The sequence below is a fragment of the Aureobasidium namibiae genome (genome assembly GCF_000721765.1).
Source record: "Aureobasidium namibiae CBS 147.97 unplaced genomic scaffold scaffold_8, whole genome shotgun sequence".
Taxonomy (NCBI): domain Eukaryota; kingdom Fungi; phylum Ascomycota; class Dothideomycetes; order Dothideales; family Saccotheciaceae; genus Aureobasidium; species Aureobasidium namibiae.
In genome coordinates this window covers 238127-254171 of record NW_013581201.1, presented here as the reverse complement: position 1 = coordinate 254171, position 16045 = coordinate 238127, and the positions used below count along the sequence as shown (strand labels likewise).

At 50.5% G+C, this 16045-nt stretch overlaps 6 protein-coding genes across 6 annotated transcripts; 3 read left to right on the top strand and 3 right to left on the bottom strand.

Moving 5' to 3' along the window:
• Positions 1 to 1005: 1005 nt before the first annotated feature.
• Positions 1006 to 1979, bottom strand: M436DRAFT_46517 (uncharacterized protein; the record flags this gene model as incomplete). Its single annotated transcript, XM_013572069.1, has 3 exons — positions 1006 to 1079; positions 1130 to 1877; positions 1932 to 1979. 3 exons carry the CDS (start codon positions 1977 to 1979, stop codon positions 1006 to 1008), a joined length of 870 nt encoding a protein of 289 aa, XP_013427523.1.
• Positions 1980 to 2497: 518 nt separating this feature from the next.
• On the bottom strand, positions 2498 to 3307 carry M436DRAFT_46005 (uncharacterized protein; the record flags this gene model as incomplete). The annotated part of the gene is made up of 1 exon (XM_013571955.1): positions 2498 to 3307. The coding sequence occupies one exon, from the start codon at positions 3305 to 3307 to the stop codon at positions 2498 to 2500; it is 810 nt and encodes a 269-aa protein (XP_013427409.1).
• A 1983-nt stretch (positions 3308 to 5290) lies between these two features.
• Positions 5291 to 7430, top strand: M436DRAFT_72589 (PAP1-domain-containing protein; the record flags this gene model as incomplete). The annotated part of the gene is made up of 4 exons (XM_013572232.1): positions 5291 to 5707; positions 5763 to 6657; positions 6709 to 7111; positions 7166 to 7430. 4 exons carry the CDS (start codon positions 5291 to 5293, stop codon positions 7428 to 7430), a joined length of 1980 nt encoding a protein of 659 aa, XP_013427686.1.
• Positions 7431 to 8685: 1255 nt separating this feature from the next.
• On the top strand, positions 8686 to 9192 carry M436DRAFT_81651 (uncharacterized protein; the record flags this gene model as incomplete). The annotated part of the gene is made up of 1 exon (XM_013572301.1): positions 8686 to 9192. One exon carries the CDS (start codon positions 8686 to 8688, stop codon positions 9190 to 9192), a length of 507 nt encoding a protein of 168 aa, XP_013427755.1.
• A 1241-nt stretch (positions 9193 to 10433) lies between these two features.
• On the top strand, positions 10434 to 12451 carry M436DRAFT_63581 (uncharacterized protein; the record flags this gene model as incomplete). Its single annotated transcript, XM_013572169.1, has 3 exons — positions 10434 to 10474; positions 10914 to 11360; positions 11422 to 12451. 3 exons carry the CDS (start codon positions 10434 to 10436, stop codon positions 12449 to 12451), a joined length of 1518 nt encoding a protein of 505 aa, XP_013427623.1.
• A 2060-nt stretch (positions 12452 to 14511) lies between these two features.
• Positions 14512 to 16005, bottom strand: M436DRAFT_46375 (uncharacterized protein; the record flags this gene model as incomplete). Its single annotated transcript, XM_013572039.1, has 1 exon — positions 14512 to 16005. One exon carries the CDS (start codon positions 16003 to 16005, stop codon positions 14512 to 14514), a length of 1494 nt encoding a protein of 497 aa, XP_013427493.1.
• Between the last annotated feature and the right edge of the window lie 40 nt (positions 16006 to 16045).

The following is a 16045-nucleotide window of genomic DNA, read 5'->3' as shown; positions in this document are numbered from 1 at the left end:
AGACTTCAAGTCTCCGCCTGCATAGTCGATCCCACATTCGATAACGAAAGTGGCTCCACTCTTAGCAATGAAGATGTCGTTGTCGGCCTTTGGGCACGTAGGGCTATTGGTGGTAGGCTGAACCGAAAAGCCTGTCGCAGAAGCAATCGAATCCGAAGTGCTGGAGCTTGTGCTGATGGCTTTGGCATCGCTCAGTGCAAGTAACGAGATGGCGACAGAGGCCAGAGAGATGGATGTGTGCACCATATCGATTTGTGTGATGAGAAGACGAATGCCACCTACCTGTAAATTCGTCGGGGCCAACGAAGCTAGATATACCTTGCCATTGTGCCTGGAAAAGGGGATGGAAGAAGATGGCTTTGAGCAATTCAAACAGCATAGCGAATAACATGATGTTCAGGAGACACGCTATGTTCGCGTGTCCACCTCTTGCCGTCCCACGTCGTGGTAGATTCACCAAGTTCTCGGGTAAGGTCAAGTTGAGGGAGGAGGGCGGGCAGTGCGGAGTGGTTCGAAGTTGCCACGGTCCAATCACAAGCCCCACGTGCCCGCATACCATCTTCTTCAAGACAACCAACCATCGCGGCATCGAAGCCTCGGACCCGCATCCAATCTAGAATATCGTATCGTTCGGCAGAAGCAGGCATAGAAGGCGATCACAAAGACCCATACTTAACAGCCGAAAGCATAACACGCGTGAAAAATTGTAGGAGTCTCGTTCATGATAATATCATTGATAGACCACGTGAAAAGTTCGGGTTCTTGTTCAACTCCTGGCTCCTCAACGGCTAATTGGTATCTGCTATACTCTGCTAGCTTGAGGGTTTCTATCGCTTCAAGTCGCGCCCAAAGAACGGCAACGATAACAAAAAAATGATGAACACGAAGTGAAGAAGAATGTGCGCCCAGGCTGACCGCAGTATGTTCAGTCTCACCTCTAGGAAGCTGGACAGGAGTGCAAGGCTGCAATGTAAGTTTGGTAGGCAATCGGGAACCAATACATGCTCAGTCAAGAGTGTAGTTGTGGCGAGTGCGCTCAGCATCTTTACGCATGGTTTGACCAGAGCCAGTGAAGCCCACTACACAGATTTAGCAGACGGTCAAATGACAAGACGTAGATCACACATACCTCTGGCGGAAGGAGCTTCACCAGTGCGGAACATGCTCTCTTTCTGGACGACCTTGGCGGCTTTACCGGTAGAGGCTTTGGATTGCCAGGACTTCCAATTACTCTTACTGCTCTCAAGTGCCTTGGAGGTCTTCACCTTCTTCGGGGGCTTTCTGTCGCTGTCAAGCGGCTTGATCTGATCCTTCTTTGCGGCGCTTGCTAGGGCAGGATTGATGTTGGCCTCGGCAGAGATGACGCCAGGAATAGGAGTGCTGACTGTAGGCGTGGACGGAATGGAGACTGCAGGAGAGCCATCAGCCTTGCGCTTCTGAGAGGTTGAAGGCGCCGCCGAGGGGAGAGGGCGCAGATGTTCTTGTCGTAGGGTTTCTGAGCCCGTGTAGCCCTTGAAGTTGACAGTGTAGATCGGGGCGGCCGAAGAGCCGGTGACAGAGATGATGCGGGCTTCGTAAAACTGCTTGTCGCCTGCGTATTTTGCCAGCACTGTATCGTTGACCTTGAACGAAACAGGGGCTTTCTTCTCTTCAACTGCCGGCGCAGTGGTCGCCGGCTGCTTGCGGTATGCCGGGTGATTCTCTTTGCTCCATTTCTCGCTGGACGAGGCTGCTTCTGGTTTGCTGGCGGAAGGTTCAGGGTTTAGTGCGGCGATTCTGCTGTCGACGTCTTGAAGCAGACCGACAATCTCTGCTTTCATGGCGAGGGCATCCTCCAGGTCAGGCACCTCGGCGAGCATCTGCTCGACTTCGACAAGCTACCGACATAAGTTAGAGCAGTCCCCGGATATACACTAGCATCAACGACTTACATTGCGCTCATAGTCGGCGCGTTCGGACTGTAGCTGGGTGAGACTCATGGTGAGTTCAGTAGAGTTCTGTTCGTTGGTCGTTAAGGGGTGGTACCAATCTGCCTTGAATTTTTCTTTGGACCCGGCGATGTATGAGTCTCAACAGCACTTTCACTCGCTGCGATACGCTTCAGTTTAATCGAGTTGCAAGTTTGTCACGGTCGATGGACTCGCGGGCGCAAAAGGTGGAGCGGCAATGACGATTCGGCGCACGGGCCTCTCGGCTATGCTTCCCGCGATGCTTTCTGCAAACTTGTCACCTTCTGTTACTCTCTCTGCTCTTCACTCCTCCACTATAGGAACATCGCATATTTTTTGGAAATATTATTCTGGATCATACGTATGCATACGTTGAGTATGCTGCTAACCTGCTTAGAAAACACAACCTTGACGCCTGCCCTCCTACCATGCCATATGCCAACTCGATGCCGACAATACCATGCCCAACAATTTGTTTGATGCCTGCCAATCCCAATGCCCAAACGCCATGCCATCATTCAGACTCCCAAGGACCTGCTTGAGACTCTTCACAAAAGATACGCCATATCCCAGATCGACTGCCTGTTCCACTGCTTGATGCCCATATCCTTCACCAATTTGTTCATTCTCATCTCGAGCGCCTCACCGAGTCTTTCCGCGTACTTGTCTGACCGTCCACTCGTGTCGACACGGATGTATTCGATCTCGTAGCCACTGTCTTGTTTCGCAGAGTACCGCAGACGGAAGCAAGCACTCGCATCGCGATGCCATTCGTTGTATGCATCTTTGTACACCCCACGTGCGATCTGCACAAGCACCACTGTCTTGATCTTTGCAATTCTTTCGCTGCTCATGTTGTCCAGCCATCTGGGAACTCCGGTGTTGAAAGAGTTGTAAGGGTATACGACGGGTGCATCGACGATCGGCCGGGGATGGAAGTTGAGCGAGTCGCGACGCCTGACCACAAAGTCGTTCTTCTGGTAGAAGATGGGTTGTCCTTCAAAGCGCGCTAGCCTGCAGCTTCGCAGAAATGCTGGCTCCTTGGCCGAATCCTGACTTGCATGACGACTTGTACTCTTGCCCATGACTGCTGATACGCCATCGTTGACGCAGGCCATGCCATAAATCATTTCGCGAAGTTCGAAGGGAAGTTGAAAGATGCGACACTGTTGTTGTGTATGAACAGGATATTCGTCGATGGTAGGCAGTAGTTCCGCTGTCGTGCCAGTGACGGCATCAAACGGGTCTGATACAACGGTAGGTGCTGGCGAGGGAGAGGACATTCTCTGGCGTTTGTATCTCGCACCCTCATCTTCAAAGTTAGCTGCTCCTGGAGCAGCAGTCATCTTGGCTAGCATTTGGGCATGAAGGGGCTGGGGAAAAGAGAGGACATGCATTGCATCGTGCTGGTCACACGGTCGCATTAAAATACTTCCCCTCAATGACCGAAGACGTCCTTGGCAGGGACTATGGGCTCAAAGGGTGCTTATTCCTTGCGCCAATTTGCCATCGTTATCTAGGCAAACAGAAGGGAGTCATGGGCCGGGCGATGATCCAGAAGTGATAATTCAAACGCGCGGTCCGGAATAGAGGGGTTATGCATAGTGATCAGCTCCGTCAGCTGGCGAAGTGCGGTCAACGAAGCCGAAGGCCGTCTCGGAAGCATGCCTGAAAGTTATGGTACATGTCTGAAAGTGATGCAAACGACGCCCGATAAGCATGGCTAGGGTCGACGAGTTCCGTATCAGGCAGTGCCTCCTTGCTGGTGGCGGCGCATCACCGATAGTCCTAAGCTCGCTATTCAGAGCGGAGATAAGGAAGATAGGCCTGGAAGGAAAGTTCAAGGGTCCAAAATTGTTTAACCAAAGCTGGTCAAACATCGTCGATGCGGGGAACGTGCGGTGGATCCGACTGGACAAACACGACTCGGGCCTTCGTGTCAACCACAGGCTGAAGCTTGGAGAAACATCGCAGGGGGCACGTCTTGCCTCGTGATTCTCAGGTTATCAAACTTAGCATACCGCACTGTCGCCGACCCTGACTCCATGAGCAATTGCACGTTAGCGAAGTCGGAATCACAAAAGTCTGGACTAGAAACGAATATGCCGGTGGTCCGAGACGCGCAGAGTGCACAGGATACACGTCTTTTCGTGCCTCTGGCACAGTGACTCAGGCGGGTTATCCTTGTTAAACGAGGGAGGGCTCTGTGATCCGTATGGTGAAGGAGGCACAGAAGTCCATCATACGACACATGTGAGTAATTGACTGATCAGCCCCATGTTAGATCATGTACCTGCCACTTGGGGTTTCCCGAAGCAGTCAGGTGCTGTATTGCAGCCAAAGCACGAATAAAAGCCCATTACGTCCTCTTGGACGCGGTGATGTGTGCAACCAGTCATGGGTCGAAAGAGGTTCTGGTTTCACACTCGGAGTAGTCTGAAAAGAGTCCGAGACACAGACATTCTGGATTTGTATTGCTTTGCGAAAGGTCTAGGAACAATAATGAGGACAGGGTCGCAACAGTACCAGCGGGAGGAAGCAAAGCATCAAGATCAGGCAGATAGGAGGACGAAGAAAAAGAAGACAGAAAAACAAAAATACGGACGGGTAGGGCAAGCTTCGAAGGCGGAGTCCGAGGACGCGGAGTAGAAGGCCGTGGAAGAGACTAGTGCACACGTGCATGCATGGGATGGAGGAAAGTGCGTCCGAGCAGCCATGCGACTAGAAGAGGGTGGTGAACGAGAGGTTGTCTACGTGACACAAGTCGCAGATGAATGGCGAAAGCAGAGTAGACGTGAGTAGAGCGGAGGTAGGTCTATGATATGGGTGGTGGAGCAGGTGTCGAAGGGCGGAGAGTTTTGGGCGAGTCTGGGCAAGGACATCGGATTTCTAAGCAACGCGCTCCTGGGTCAGAGTCTGGTGGCGGTAAGAGCCGGGGCAACTGACAAGGGCGCTGGCTGCCTGCGGTGTCCACCTTTGCTCTCCTGCCTAGTCTCTGCCCCTCAACGCTTACTGCTGATTCTGATCTTGCGACCCGACGTTATTCGCATCTTTTCCTGCAAACAATTCGACCCAAGACCGTCCTTTGCGAAAGCCTGGACGACCAACGGACCCACATCGCCCTGGATTCATAGCTGCATCATCTCAAACTCAAAGCCTCTTGCCTGTCCGCTGGGTTGGCCGACTCCCCAGCCTCCGCTCTTCTTCGACAATTCCTGGTCGTATTTGTTGCTTTCTGCTAGACCGACCACAATCGTATTTGCGCCAAACAAGTTTGATCGATAGCAATTGCATTCGATCGTCCTCTCCGCTCTGGTACCAATCGTACGACTGTGTCAGAAATGGCGGGGCAGACGACCGGCAACCAGCCCTTCAATCCATACCTCTCCAACGCACAACAAGAACTCCTCCTTGCCGCATTGGCTTCAAACAACCCATCCGCCAACCGCGACAGCTCAAAGCCTCCCGTCGACATGAATCCTCTCGATTTCGACGACACCAGCCCGTATCTGGATTATCTGGATGGAGACACTAGCTTCGACTTCGACGCTTCCGATCTGGGCGGTCAACACATGTTCGAAAACATGGGCAGCAATGCTAGTAACAAGTCTGACTCGACCGATGGTGATAAGCCCGACAAGCGCAAGAGCCCAGAGGATGATTCGCCCGAGGACGAAGTCGACGCCAAAAGAAGAGAAGGTGAACCAAAGGAGGCCAAAAAGCCTGGCAGAAAACCCTTGACCTCGGAGCCTACTACTGTAAGTAAATCGTCGTGCACTGCTCCAGTGCCATGGAGCTGACTTGTGCAAAAAGAAACGCAAGGCTCAGAACAGAGCTGCCCAACGTGCTTTCAGGGAACGCAAGGAGAAGCATCTAAAAGACCTTGAGACCAAGGTAGAGGCTCTCAGCAAAGCTCAAGAACAGGACAAGCATGAGAATGGCATTCTTCGTGCACAGGTCCAACGTCTTCAGTCCGAGCTCGGCGAGTACAAGAAGAGAATATCTTATGGCAGTGGAGGCATCGCTGCGAACTCACCTCCTTCGGCCCCTCGTGCTGGATCAAGAAGCAACAGCAATTCTCAAACCGACTTCCAGTTCGACTTCCCCAAGTTTGGTGCGCTTCCTGGCAACCAATTGTTTGGCAACAACATTCAATCCAACCGCGAGAAGACTGTTAGCCCCTCTACTGGCCCCAATGCCACCCTGCCAAGAACAAACAGCATGGGTAGAAACCCAAGTCCTGGAACCCAAGTCAGCAACAACCAGATGAGCTCAGGTAACAACTCTAGAAGCGGTAGCATGAACAAGGGAACCAATAGCCCTCTTGCTCAAGTCTCGGCCATTGGCACCACTTACGCCGACCTCTTCAGTCCCTCTGCTCTTGGAAGCCTCAATAATGACTTCTTGATGCAAAACACGAACAACAACGATGGCCAAGCCTTTGCTCAATACGCCGACAATGGCACTGACAGTACTAGTGGCATCTCCAGAGTCTTCAGATTCAACAGTGGCTCTGCTTCTGCTTCTGCTTCTGGAACAAATTCCAACCAGTCCCCCTCGGTTCCCGCACTCACACACTGCAATACCTCTTCTTGCGGCACCTCTCCCGAATCCTCAAACTCTCCTCCGTCCGATATCAACAAGTCGGGCATCAACGACTTCAACGACATTTACTCTTTCAAGCCTGCCAACTCTAACAACACTCAAAGTAAGCCAGAAGCGATTGCAATCGGTGGACTCGTATCTAACATCGATCTAGAATCAGCACAGAACAGCGCAATCACCAATGCCTCGACCCCCGGTTTCGATTGGCTTGCTGCACAGAACGGTGGTCAATTTGATCCTGTTCTCTTCGGCGACTACCGCGAAAGTCAGGATGCCGTTGTCGGCGACGGTGATTTCAACAGCGGCTTCTTCGAGGCTGCATTCCCCTACGACTTGAACACACCGTTCGCCATGAACGACTTCTCTTCCCCCAAGGCTCCTCAACAACAGACTTCGGCCAGCGCAAACTTGTTGGCCAAGGTTGAGAAGTGTCGTGAGGGTGGTGATGATGACGACATTTGCCTGCCAACACAGGTCCCCGCTCAGCAAAACCAGCAGAGCATCAACGAGATGAGTTTGAAATCGGCCGAACAGATGCTCAATTGCAACACGATTTGGTGCGTGGACTCTCCAAACAACAATACATATACCAACACTAACGCCAATCCAAGGTCGCAACTACAATCCAACCAAGACTTCAAAGAGGGCAAGTTTGATCTCGACAACCTCTGTGCCGAGCTCCGTGCCAAAGCCAAGTGCTCGGAATCTGGTGTCACAGTGCCATCAGAGTACGTGGACGCCGCCTTCAAGAAGCTATCGGGTACAAGGGAACAGGTTCCTATCGATGACTATCATGCCACGCATTCTCAAGAGGGCATCGATTACCTTTTTAACCAATATTCTGTCGACGAAGCACTCAAGAAGCTTGGAGGCTAATGTCGGAGTTTCGAAAACATTCAAAAAGGAATTTCAACAGACGATATGACGAATGGATTGGGGACTGACCTTGTGGGTCAGGGGAAGAAATATATGGGATGGCGGGATTTGCTTTCTGGGAATTACCCCTTTGCCTTGATATGGGGTTGATCTCTGCTCATTCATTGCACTGAGAAACAATCGATTGGCGCAAGTAGCTGGGTCTGGCGTTGTCAATTCGTTTTCTGCTGCAATTGGTCCTCAACAGACGCCAAAGAAGCCTCTGGGACCAAACACTCTTTATTGACCTTTGCATTGCAATATACCTTTCAATTACCTCTATCTTCTTCGTGCAATATGGTGAGAACATGCCATGTATTGTACTCTATCTGGTGTCCCTTTGTCTGCCTAGCCTTAGCTCAGCGACGATGATGCTGGTCCCTGCCTCGTCATTTGGCGAGTTTACAATGAGCATTGACAAAATTTGAGTACTGGAAGCCTGAAACACAAAAGAAGTGGTCAATCTGGGGAAACAAGTTTCAAAGATTCAGACAAACTTCTGCACCGACCTCGAGAACTTTCTTCTTCAGCTCCCTGATTTTGAATTCCTGATGGATGCCTATTCCTAGGATGCCTGATACAACAGGTCTCAGTATCTGACCGCTCAGTCCACACGTCACTCCAGTGTATATCGCGAGTCAGGTTGCTGCGTGTCATCTTCTTAGCGTGAGATTCGATCTACCAATCTCGACGTGCTGTGTCCGAAACTCGCATCTCATGATTGTGGACACGGCAAGGGAATATGTTGAGTTAGGGATGCAGCAAAGCGGAGAGACCTCTATGCGCCGTCGTCGTCGGGCAAAAGCTCTGGATATCTCGTGCGATGCAGGAAGACCTGTCCGGGAAGATGATCTGCCGGGACAGGCCACCGAGCCATGACTTATTGCCTAGCGTGTCTGTGCAATCTCGAGCGACGTCGTTGATTTCTCCGAGTCGCTGTTTCGGCCGTCCACATTTGCTGCTGTCAAGCAGCCAGTCTGCCTCGAACCGGCCTTGAGCATGAGACCTCGCTGTTTCGAGCAGCTGGAAGGAATGGCTCTTCTGTTAGGCGCTCCACGATGCCCTCACCAAGATCTTGACAGGTGCTTAGGGTGCAATGTCAGAATCGTTGGGTTGAAGATCTCTTGCCGTGCCATTACTATATCTTCTTCCTCTCCTGCTTCCTGTTTTCTTTATCCTCGATCTTCCACGTGTGTTACCTGCATCAATCTCCAACATGAAGTCCACAACCATCCTACTCCCTACGATGCTGGCACTGCAGGCAAGTGCAGTACCAACACCTAGAAACTTCCAACTACCACGCCTCAATGCAACGATATCATTTCCATACAACAACAACACTGCTTTCGATCCTCTTCCATCAACATCGTGCCTCGCCAAACTAGAAAGCACCCTTACCGACCTTACCAGCTCAACTCTATCAATCCTCCTCGGTTCTTCAACAACACTACTCGGCTATGCATTCTGCGGCCTCACAATGCCAGTAGAATCATGGGAGACATGTACGGACTTTGCTGTTATTGGCGGCAGTGTTGTCGGTCTTTCGCATCTGGCCATCTGGAAATTTCCTGAGCTTCTCAATGACTTGCATCTTTACGATTCAACTGCCAGACCTTGGGAGGAAGCCCCTGCTGTTTGGAGCGAGAACGATGGTCCCGACGACAAAGTTGAGGTCAAACCTCGCCTTGATCTCTCGAATGCCAACCTAGGGGCGTGGCCTTGATCTGAGCACCGCGCACTTTTCACAGCCTCCTCTGCAGCTATCATATGAACAGCCAAGATTCTCGTACCAAGTCAATCACGACAATGAGTTTCTGCTTCACCAGCAACCACATACCGTTAGACACCAACGCTTTCAGAAAAGCCACGTCCCGCCCAGAGCGGCTCGGAGTCTGCAACATACAGAACGCTCCACAAAACAGTGCCTTGAGACAACTGCTCTCGTCTCGGGCGTAGCCTTATCACACGACTTGGAGGACAACGACAGTTCGCACTCTACCTATGGCCCCATATCAGCCTACTGCTGGCCAGTAGATCTGCGTCTGCGACTTGCGTCAAATCGCTTGGCCACTCTATCGCTGGTCTCCGCATCTTTTCCTTTGTACATTATATCATGTCATGTCACGATACCCACGATACACAAACACCCTGGACAGATAGTCCACAGGTAGACCAGTTTTCTGCGAAACAAAAACGTTCTTTGCTTTCCACTTGGAACAAATTGTCGTCTGTGTCTCTTGTCTTTCTTGGTACAAGTGCTCCCTGCATTCCAAGTGTTTGACGTTCGGCAAATGCTTCATCATCTTTCTTGCATCTTCCCTGCAAATACGTGTCTTCTCTCAGAAACATACCTTGCTCCACTCTATCTACATTCAAAAAGTACAGACCAGCCATACCCACTTTCCCATTGCGAAAGCCTGCCAAGCCTCGTCAAGCTCTGTTTCGATCCTGCAAATCTTGCACCTGGACAATCAACAGACCCTACAGGACAAAAGAACAACCTTGTGCATAGTATAACCAGCCTGTGAGCAAGCAAAAGGAATACTGATCAGAGTGGGATTCGAACCCACGCGATTTCTCACTAGTAAACTCATTTCAGGTGAGCCTGAAACTAGCGCCATAACCACTCGGCCATCTGACCAATCGATGAGGATCTCGAAAGCTAGTTGATACATGATAGCGCACTCACTTATCAAGCACAAGTTTGCATGCGATCGCACTTATAGCGATACAGGCGACATTCTCTCCAGAAGCAAAGACAGACAAGTCTAGCAGTGTAGAAAGGTATCGCATCGAGTATGAGCGCTAGCAAATATCATATGTCAGAATGCAGCACGATCCATCGACATCTTCGTTCTCGAAACATACTAGTAAAAGTGCCATGCTCCGTCTTCACCTCTCCCATGATTTCAAACCCAAACTTCTTGTAAAATAAAAAAGTCCATCTGGAGATGCCATGACAAAATGACTGAGCTTGTGTCTGTCCGCCATCTCGCAGCCCCAGCGTAATAGCATACTTCCAACGTCTCGTCTTTGATGCTTTGGTGCCACTGCTATGTCGTTGAGTCCTGTTTGCTGGGTGGTCAGATGAAGTACAGTATAGAGGACTTGCGAAATCACTCAGGATGGCTGTTTTATTCCGAGCCGTATACTACCTTGCGCAGATAGCAAAATGGCTTCTCCAAGCTTTCTTGCAGACCTTCGATTGTCCATTTGTTCGGCAAGCAAAGACTGAGATGATACCTGAGCTTTGGAAGTCTGGAAGAAACGTTGAGACAACTCGTGCTGATGATTGACCGAGGACATTGTAGAGCGTGGAGTGTGCGATGGCAGTCAACTCAGGCTCAGACGATAGAGGAAGTAAGGCGTGGTACTGCAGAGAAGGTAGCGAGGTTACAGCGAATTGTGGCGCGAAGGCGGTGAGCTGAATCACTGTTAAGATAGAGTTATCAATTGGAAAACCACTTCCGACACCAACAATTCTGGACCACCCATCTCATCACACAAACACGTTGGTATTGCCCGAATACATGCTTTCAGCGTGTCGCTCTTGATTATGCGTCCGACGGCAGTAGGAGATCTGACGACCAATACTCAAGACGCGCCGTCAGATCACCGGTATTCGCGAAAGCGTAAGAGGCGCGAAAGTGCCAGCATGGACGACGAGGCTTACAGTGACAAGAAGCATGGACAAAGTGCCGACCAACAAAATCAAGCCAGGCGGCAACCAAAACATTCAACGACGGCACCGTCACTCGACACGACCAAATACACGCCTATCATGCACGATCAGACAGACAGATCAGGGTGTATAAAGGATCGCTGGAATGAAGAGCAGCTACGGCGCATCATCACAAGAGCGACAACCGTACCTTTCCCGTCAGCCTCTGCGTGAGTATTTTGCACACCTGTATACTCTCTTTTCGCTTACTGATGCTGTTATTCTCGATAGCCTGCATCCCACTGCTTTCATCGTTGCCGACTCGGTCATAATTCCTAAAGTACCGCGGCGTGCTTTCGATACTATTCGGGCACTGTTACCCACCTTTCCTGCCACAGAGTCGTGGAAACTAAACTACTGTCCACGCACATCATCCAACCGCGGTAAACTCACTGTCACCATGCCGAGCTACATACACGAAGCCTTTGCACCGTTTGCGCTGAATATGGCCAACCAAATCTACACCGCGGGCTTCCTGCCAGCCCCGTTGACTAGTAAGCACATCAAAGAATGCCGTACTACCAAGTTTCGAGTCGGTGATAAACATCAAGAGCCCGATAGTGCCCTCTGCTTCTGGAATGTTGCTCGTGGGCCCTTTCTGGTCCTGGAAGTTGCATACTCGCAGCTCGAGGCTGACGCTCTGCGCAAGGCTCAGCGATACATTGTCGACTCTCGGGGAGTCATCGCCTTTGTTGTTGTCATTGTAATCACCAAGGGCACCAGATCGAAACCGCCTGCTGATGCTGATCCCGTGTCTGTCCCTATGCCACACTCGACCTTGTCTCGAGATCATGATACTGTCCATGTACATGTCCACCGCTCTGTTCGAACGAACGACAACAAATCGACCGGTACCGTCTTGATCAATCGCGTGCAGATATTCCCAACCCACTCGCCCTGCCTGCCAACGTTCACTGTAGAGTGGTCTGACATCAATTATGGGACGTGGTCCGATTTTGTCCACAATTACTGCATAGCGCCCGACACTCCGTCTCCAGTTTGCAACATCAGTTTGGATGGCATTGTAACCATTTCTGAGAGCCACGCTGACCACCCTTGCCTTGCTGAACCCGGAATCAATTGGTCGTATGTGCCCCCACTACTAGAGCTGACTACTAAGGGAAAAGCCTATCTCGAGAGTTCTATCCCTGAAGTACAGCTGTCGAGTAGTGACAGTGCTTCAAGCACTGTCGAGAGACGCCTCGATCCAGACTATCAGCCTTCTATGGCCTCTACCACGTCTTCCGCGAGATCTATATGAGCAATAAGGTCACGATACTGTTTGGACCAGGGTGTTGATAGCCATCATGCTTGCTTGCGGCGTTCCTCTATTGAGCTACACATGCCTCCCCGTGTGCCAAAGGTTGTAACTCTTAGTATCCTAGACCCGTTTCTCCTACAAAGATGTAGAGTTTAATACTCGCTATAAAAAGGCATAGTAGTCTGTAGCCTCGAGATGCATTCACAGAGAGCGTATGAAACACCGCATCTCGATGGATGCCATCCAGATCTCGAGAATACTATGCATTACTATAGTCAGAGGCGTTACAAACCTTTGCACACGGAGAGGGGTTTCTCTATGTTGCAACATTCTATCGAGAGCTCTAATGCATACGGTGGCGTTCGGGAAAGTGTACACTTGCCGCTGTCTATGGGGAATCGAACTGGCTAATTTGTCGACGCTCTTTCATTCAAACCTGATTTCAGGAATCTCAATCCTGGTTTGACGCCAGACACGTGATAACTATCTGTTTTTCGATTTTGAGAAACCCTGTAACAAACTTGTATAGTAGCTCTGTAAGCACAAGCAAGTCCGCCGCTTGTCAGTGTCACAGTCCTAGATTGGACTTCTGGAATAGGGCTTCACCGTATTCTCCGCGGACTCTCAAGAATCACCGGGGTTTTGAACCACTGGGATGGGTGGGGGGAATCTCGGGTGTGTTTGCAGTGTCTGTACGATGGAAACCATCTACCCAAAGAATCCACCTGATGAACAGAGGATTGCCGCAGCTACTGATAGACCGAGAGTCAAAGCTCTGACCTTTGTAGCGAGTAAACAGAAACGAAGTCAAACGGAGACTTCTGATCTCTAGGGAAGTGGTCGAAAGCAGACTGACGTTTGTGTCTTGCTGATATTTGACACGTCCGGTGAATGTCTGCTGTGAACCTGGCGATCTGTTTGGCCATGAAGCTGGGATATCCATCTCGCGGAAGGCGGAAGACGAACGACGTTGACGGATGCGTAGTAACAGGATAAGAGGTCCTCTGCTGTCTTGATTATTCGACTACGATCACGCCAGAGTTTGGCATACTTCCTGAGAACATCCTAATCATGGAAGCACTGGTTGATCTGGACGCTGTTCGATCGCGCCTGCGTCCCATCTCAATAACTCGGTCAGTATGGTAAAAGGGCTGTAAACTATATCAGTGTGAACGAACATGCTTCAGGAATCGAGTTTTACTTCTCATGATCGAAGACAAAAACTACAACATTGGAAAACGTATGCAGGATACGAGGATAAGTTTCCGCGACTGCAAATATCCGAGACTGATGCCGTGATTCTATTGCCCAAACAACATCTCGCTTGATGATGGGATGCAAAGAATTATCGAGAGCACTCGAGGTTAATCTTGTTGCTCTTTGCCCGACTGCTGCAGCCGCGGCCGGCTCCAGTCCGTCACAGTCGGTTGCCTCACAGTCAACGTAGAACGTCGGATGGTCGAATCTGCAGGTGGAAGGATCCATGTAGAGATGCACGTCAGAAGAAATTGGATCCGAGCTGTAAATCAGGCCAACTGGTAGCGATCCTGCTCGTACTGATTGGACGCAGAAACGGTGATATCGAGTATCGTAGTCGATTCAGACTGCGTGTCATCTGAATCGAGGTCAAAATCGAGTAACAAGTGAGTATCAAAGTGCAGACGCGTAGACGGGGTGCGCTATCCGATGGATTCTAAAAGACTTTCTGTACAATCGTTCAAGCGCTGGCCTTGAACATGCGCCGCCGACTTGTGTCTGGCTTCATCGCCAGCTTGTTGCACCGTTCGTGCGAAAAATGCTTGTATGAGTGGGAAGAGAAAAATGGCTACATCTATGCAAATAAAAGCCGTCCTGTGAAGCCACAACAAAAACAATAGGCCCTAAACACCTCCGATACTCCTATGTCGTGGTGCTTGGTGCTAATTGATGAATAGGAAAGTCCCAAATATGTTGTTGCTTTTAGTCCGCAATGAAGCCCCAATGTACTCCATCCATCCAGAAAGGTCCGAAAACAAGAATGGGAAACCTGAGAATGATCCAAGAAGAAAAAGAGGAGAAACTCAAAGCACTTTTGGCTTCATCCACTCAGAAGTGCCGACACCGAGGTTCAGACCGTTACGTGCCCACCATCGTCTGATCTCCATACCTTTCCTGCCTTCAACGCCGTCTTCAAGCGCCTCTTCGATGTCGCAGGTTTTGTACTCGACCCGAAGGCCACTCTGCTTCCACCATTCAAGAACATTGACATGTCCCATTTTGGTGGCGCCGACCAGTACCTGGTTGTCAAAGATCATTTTAGAGCCTTTGACGGCATGCCAGACCTTCAATACCTCGACATGCCCGTGTGTGCTCGCCAGTTTGGCGACAGCGTCTTCGTGTGGAAAGGGTATACCAGAATTTACCCACCAGCGCACCACGTCTGCGTTTCCTGACTGCGAAGCATAGCAGATTGACTTGCCAGGCTTTAGACGAATTGGCTTAGTATCATCGTCAGGACTTGTGGCATGGTGGTGGCGCTGAGAAATTTCTCGCCACCATTCCAGGACGGCGATGTGACCAGCTGAACTAGCTTGTTCAAGGGCAGCTTCAGTAAAGACAAGGGTAAGACCAGACTTTTGCCACCAGTCTAGGACGTCCATGAAGCCTTGTCGTGATGCGCCATCTAAAGTCTCGGCTGTGTATTTCTTGTTCAGGAACCAGGCCGAAGTGTTCCAATATTCAAGAACTTCAACACGACCAAAGACGGAAGAAGCCTTGTCAGGGAGGAAAGTGCCGTCGAAAGTGGCCCAGAAGAGGTCCTTATGATTGGATTCGAGATAGGAAAGGACAGAGGTCATGCTAAAACGCATGATGACTTTGATACAGAGGCGAGATAGCCAGCGTGGAACAGAATTGTCGGCGATGAATTTCTTGATGTCGGATAGATTGCCTGTCAACAGCGTCCATTCGAGTTGCTCCATATATGTTGTTGGTCCCCTAGCACTGGCATGTTGTTGCCACTCAGCAGGCGGCTCAAGATTGGTGTAGATATGTAGTGTTTTGGCCAACTCCCAGTCGTTCGTAGCATCGATGATCAGAGACCACAACTCTGGCGGCAAGACAGTACGTGACTTCTTGGAACTCCTTTTGAAGGTCGATGAAGCATTAGGTGTGACATGGACACCGTGACCAATATTCATCAAGTCGACTTGGTTGCGCGCCGTATCGACAACTTCGTCCAGGGCATCCCAACACGTTACCTTCTTGTGGTCATTCTCAAACGTCCACAACAAGGGCTGTAGAACTTGTATCCAATTCCACTTCCTCTTTATCTTTGTGAGCTGCTTTTTTGTCATGGGATTCTCCCACATCAGACTCGACATGCCAGGCACCATGACGATTTTCTTGGACACATTCCAGCTTCGCAAGATTTCGAGTACCAGGTTATCCGTGTCGCCATGCAGCATCTTGGCTAGGTTGTTGGCGTCGATGGGAGCCAGAACCAGCAGGTCAGCCCATTGACACAAGTCAAACGCCTCTTGCTCGATGTCCATGACATGGCCAGTCGTCCTCATCTGGACGCGCGATACATTAGGAATGGCGATGCAGTTGCTG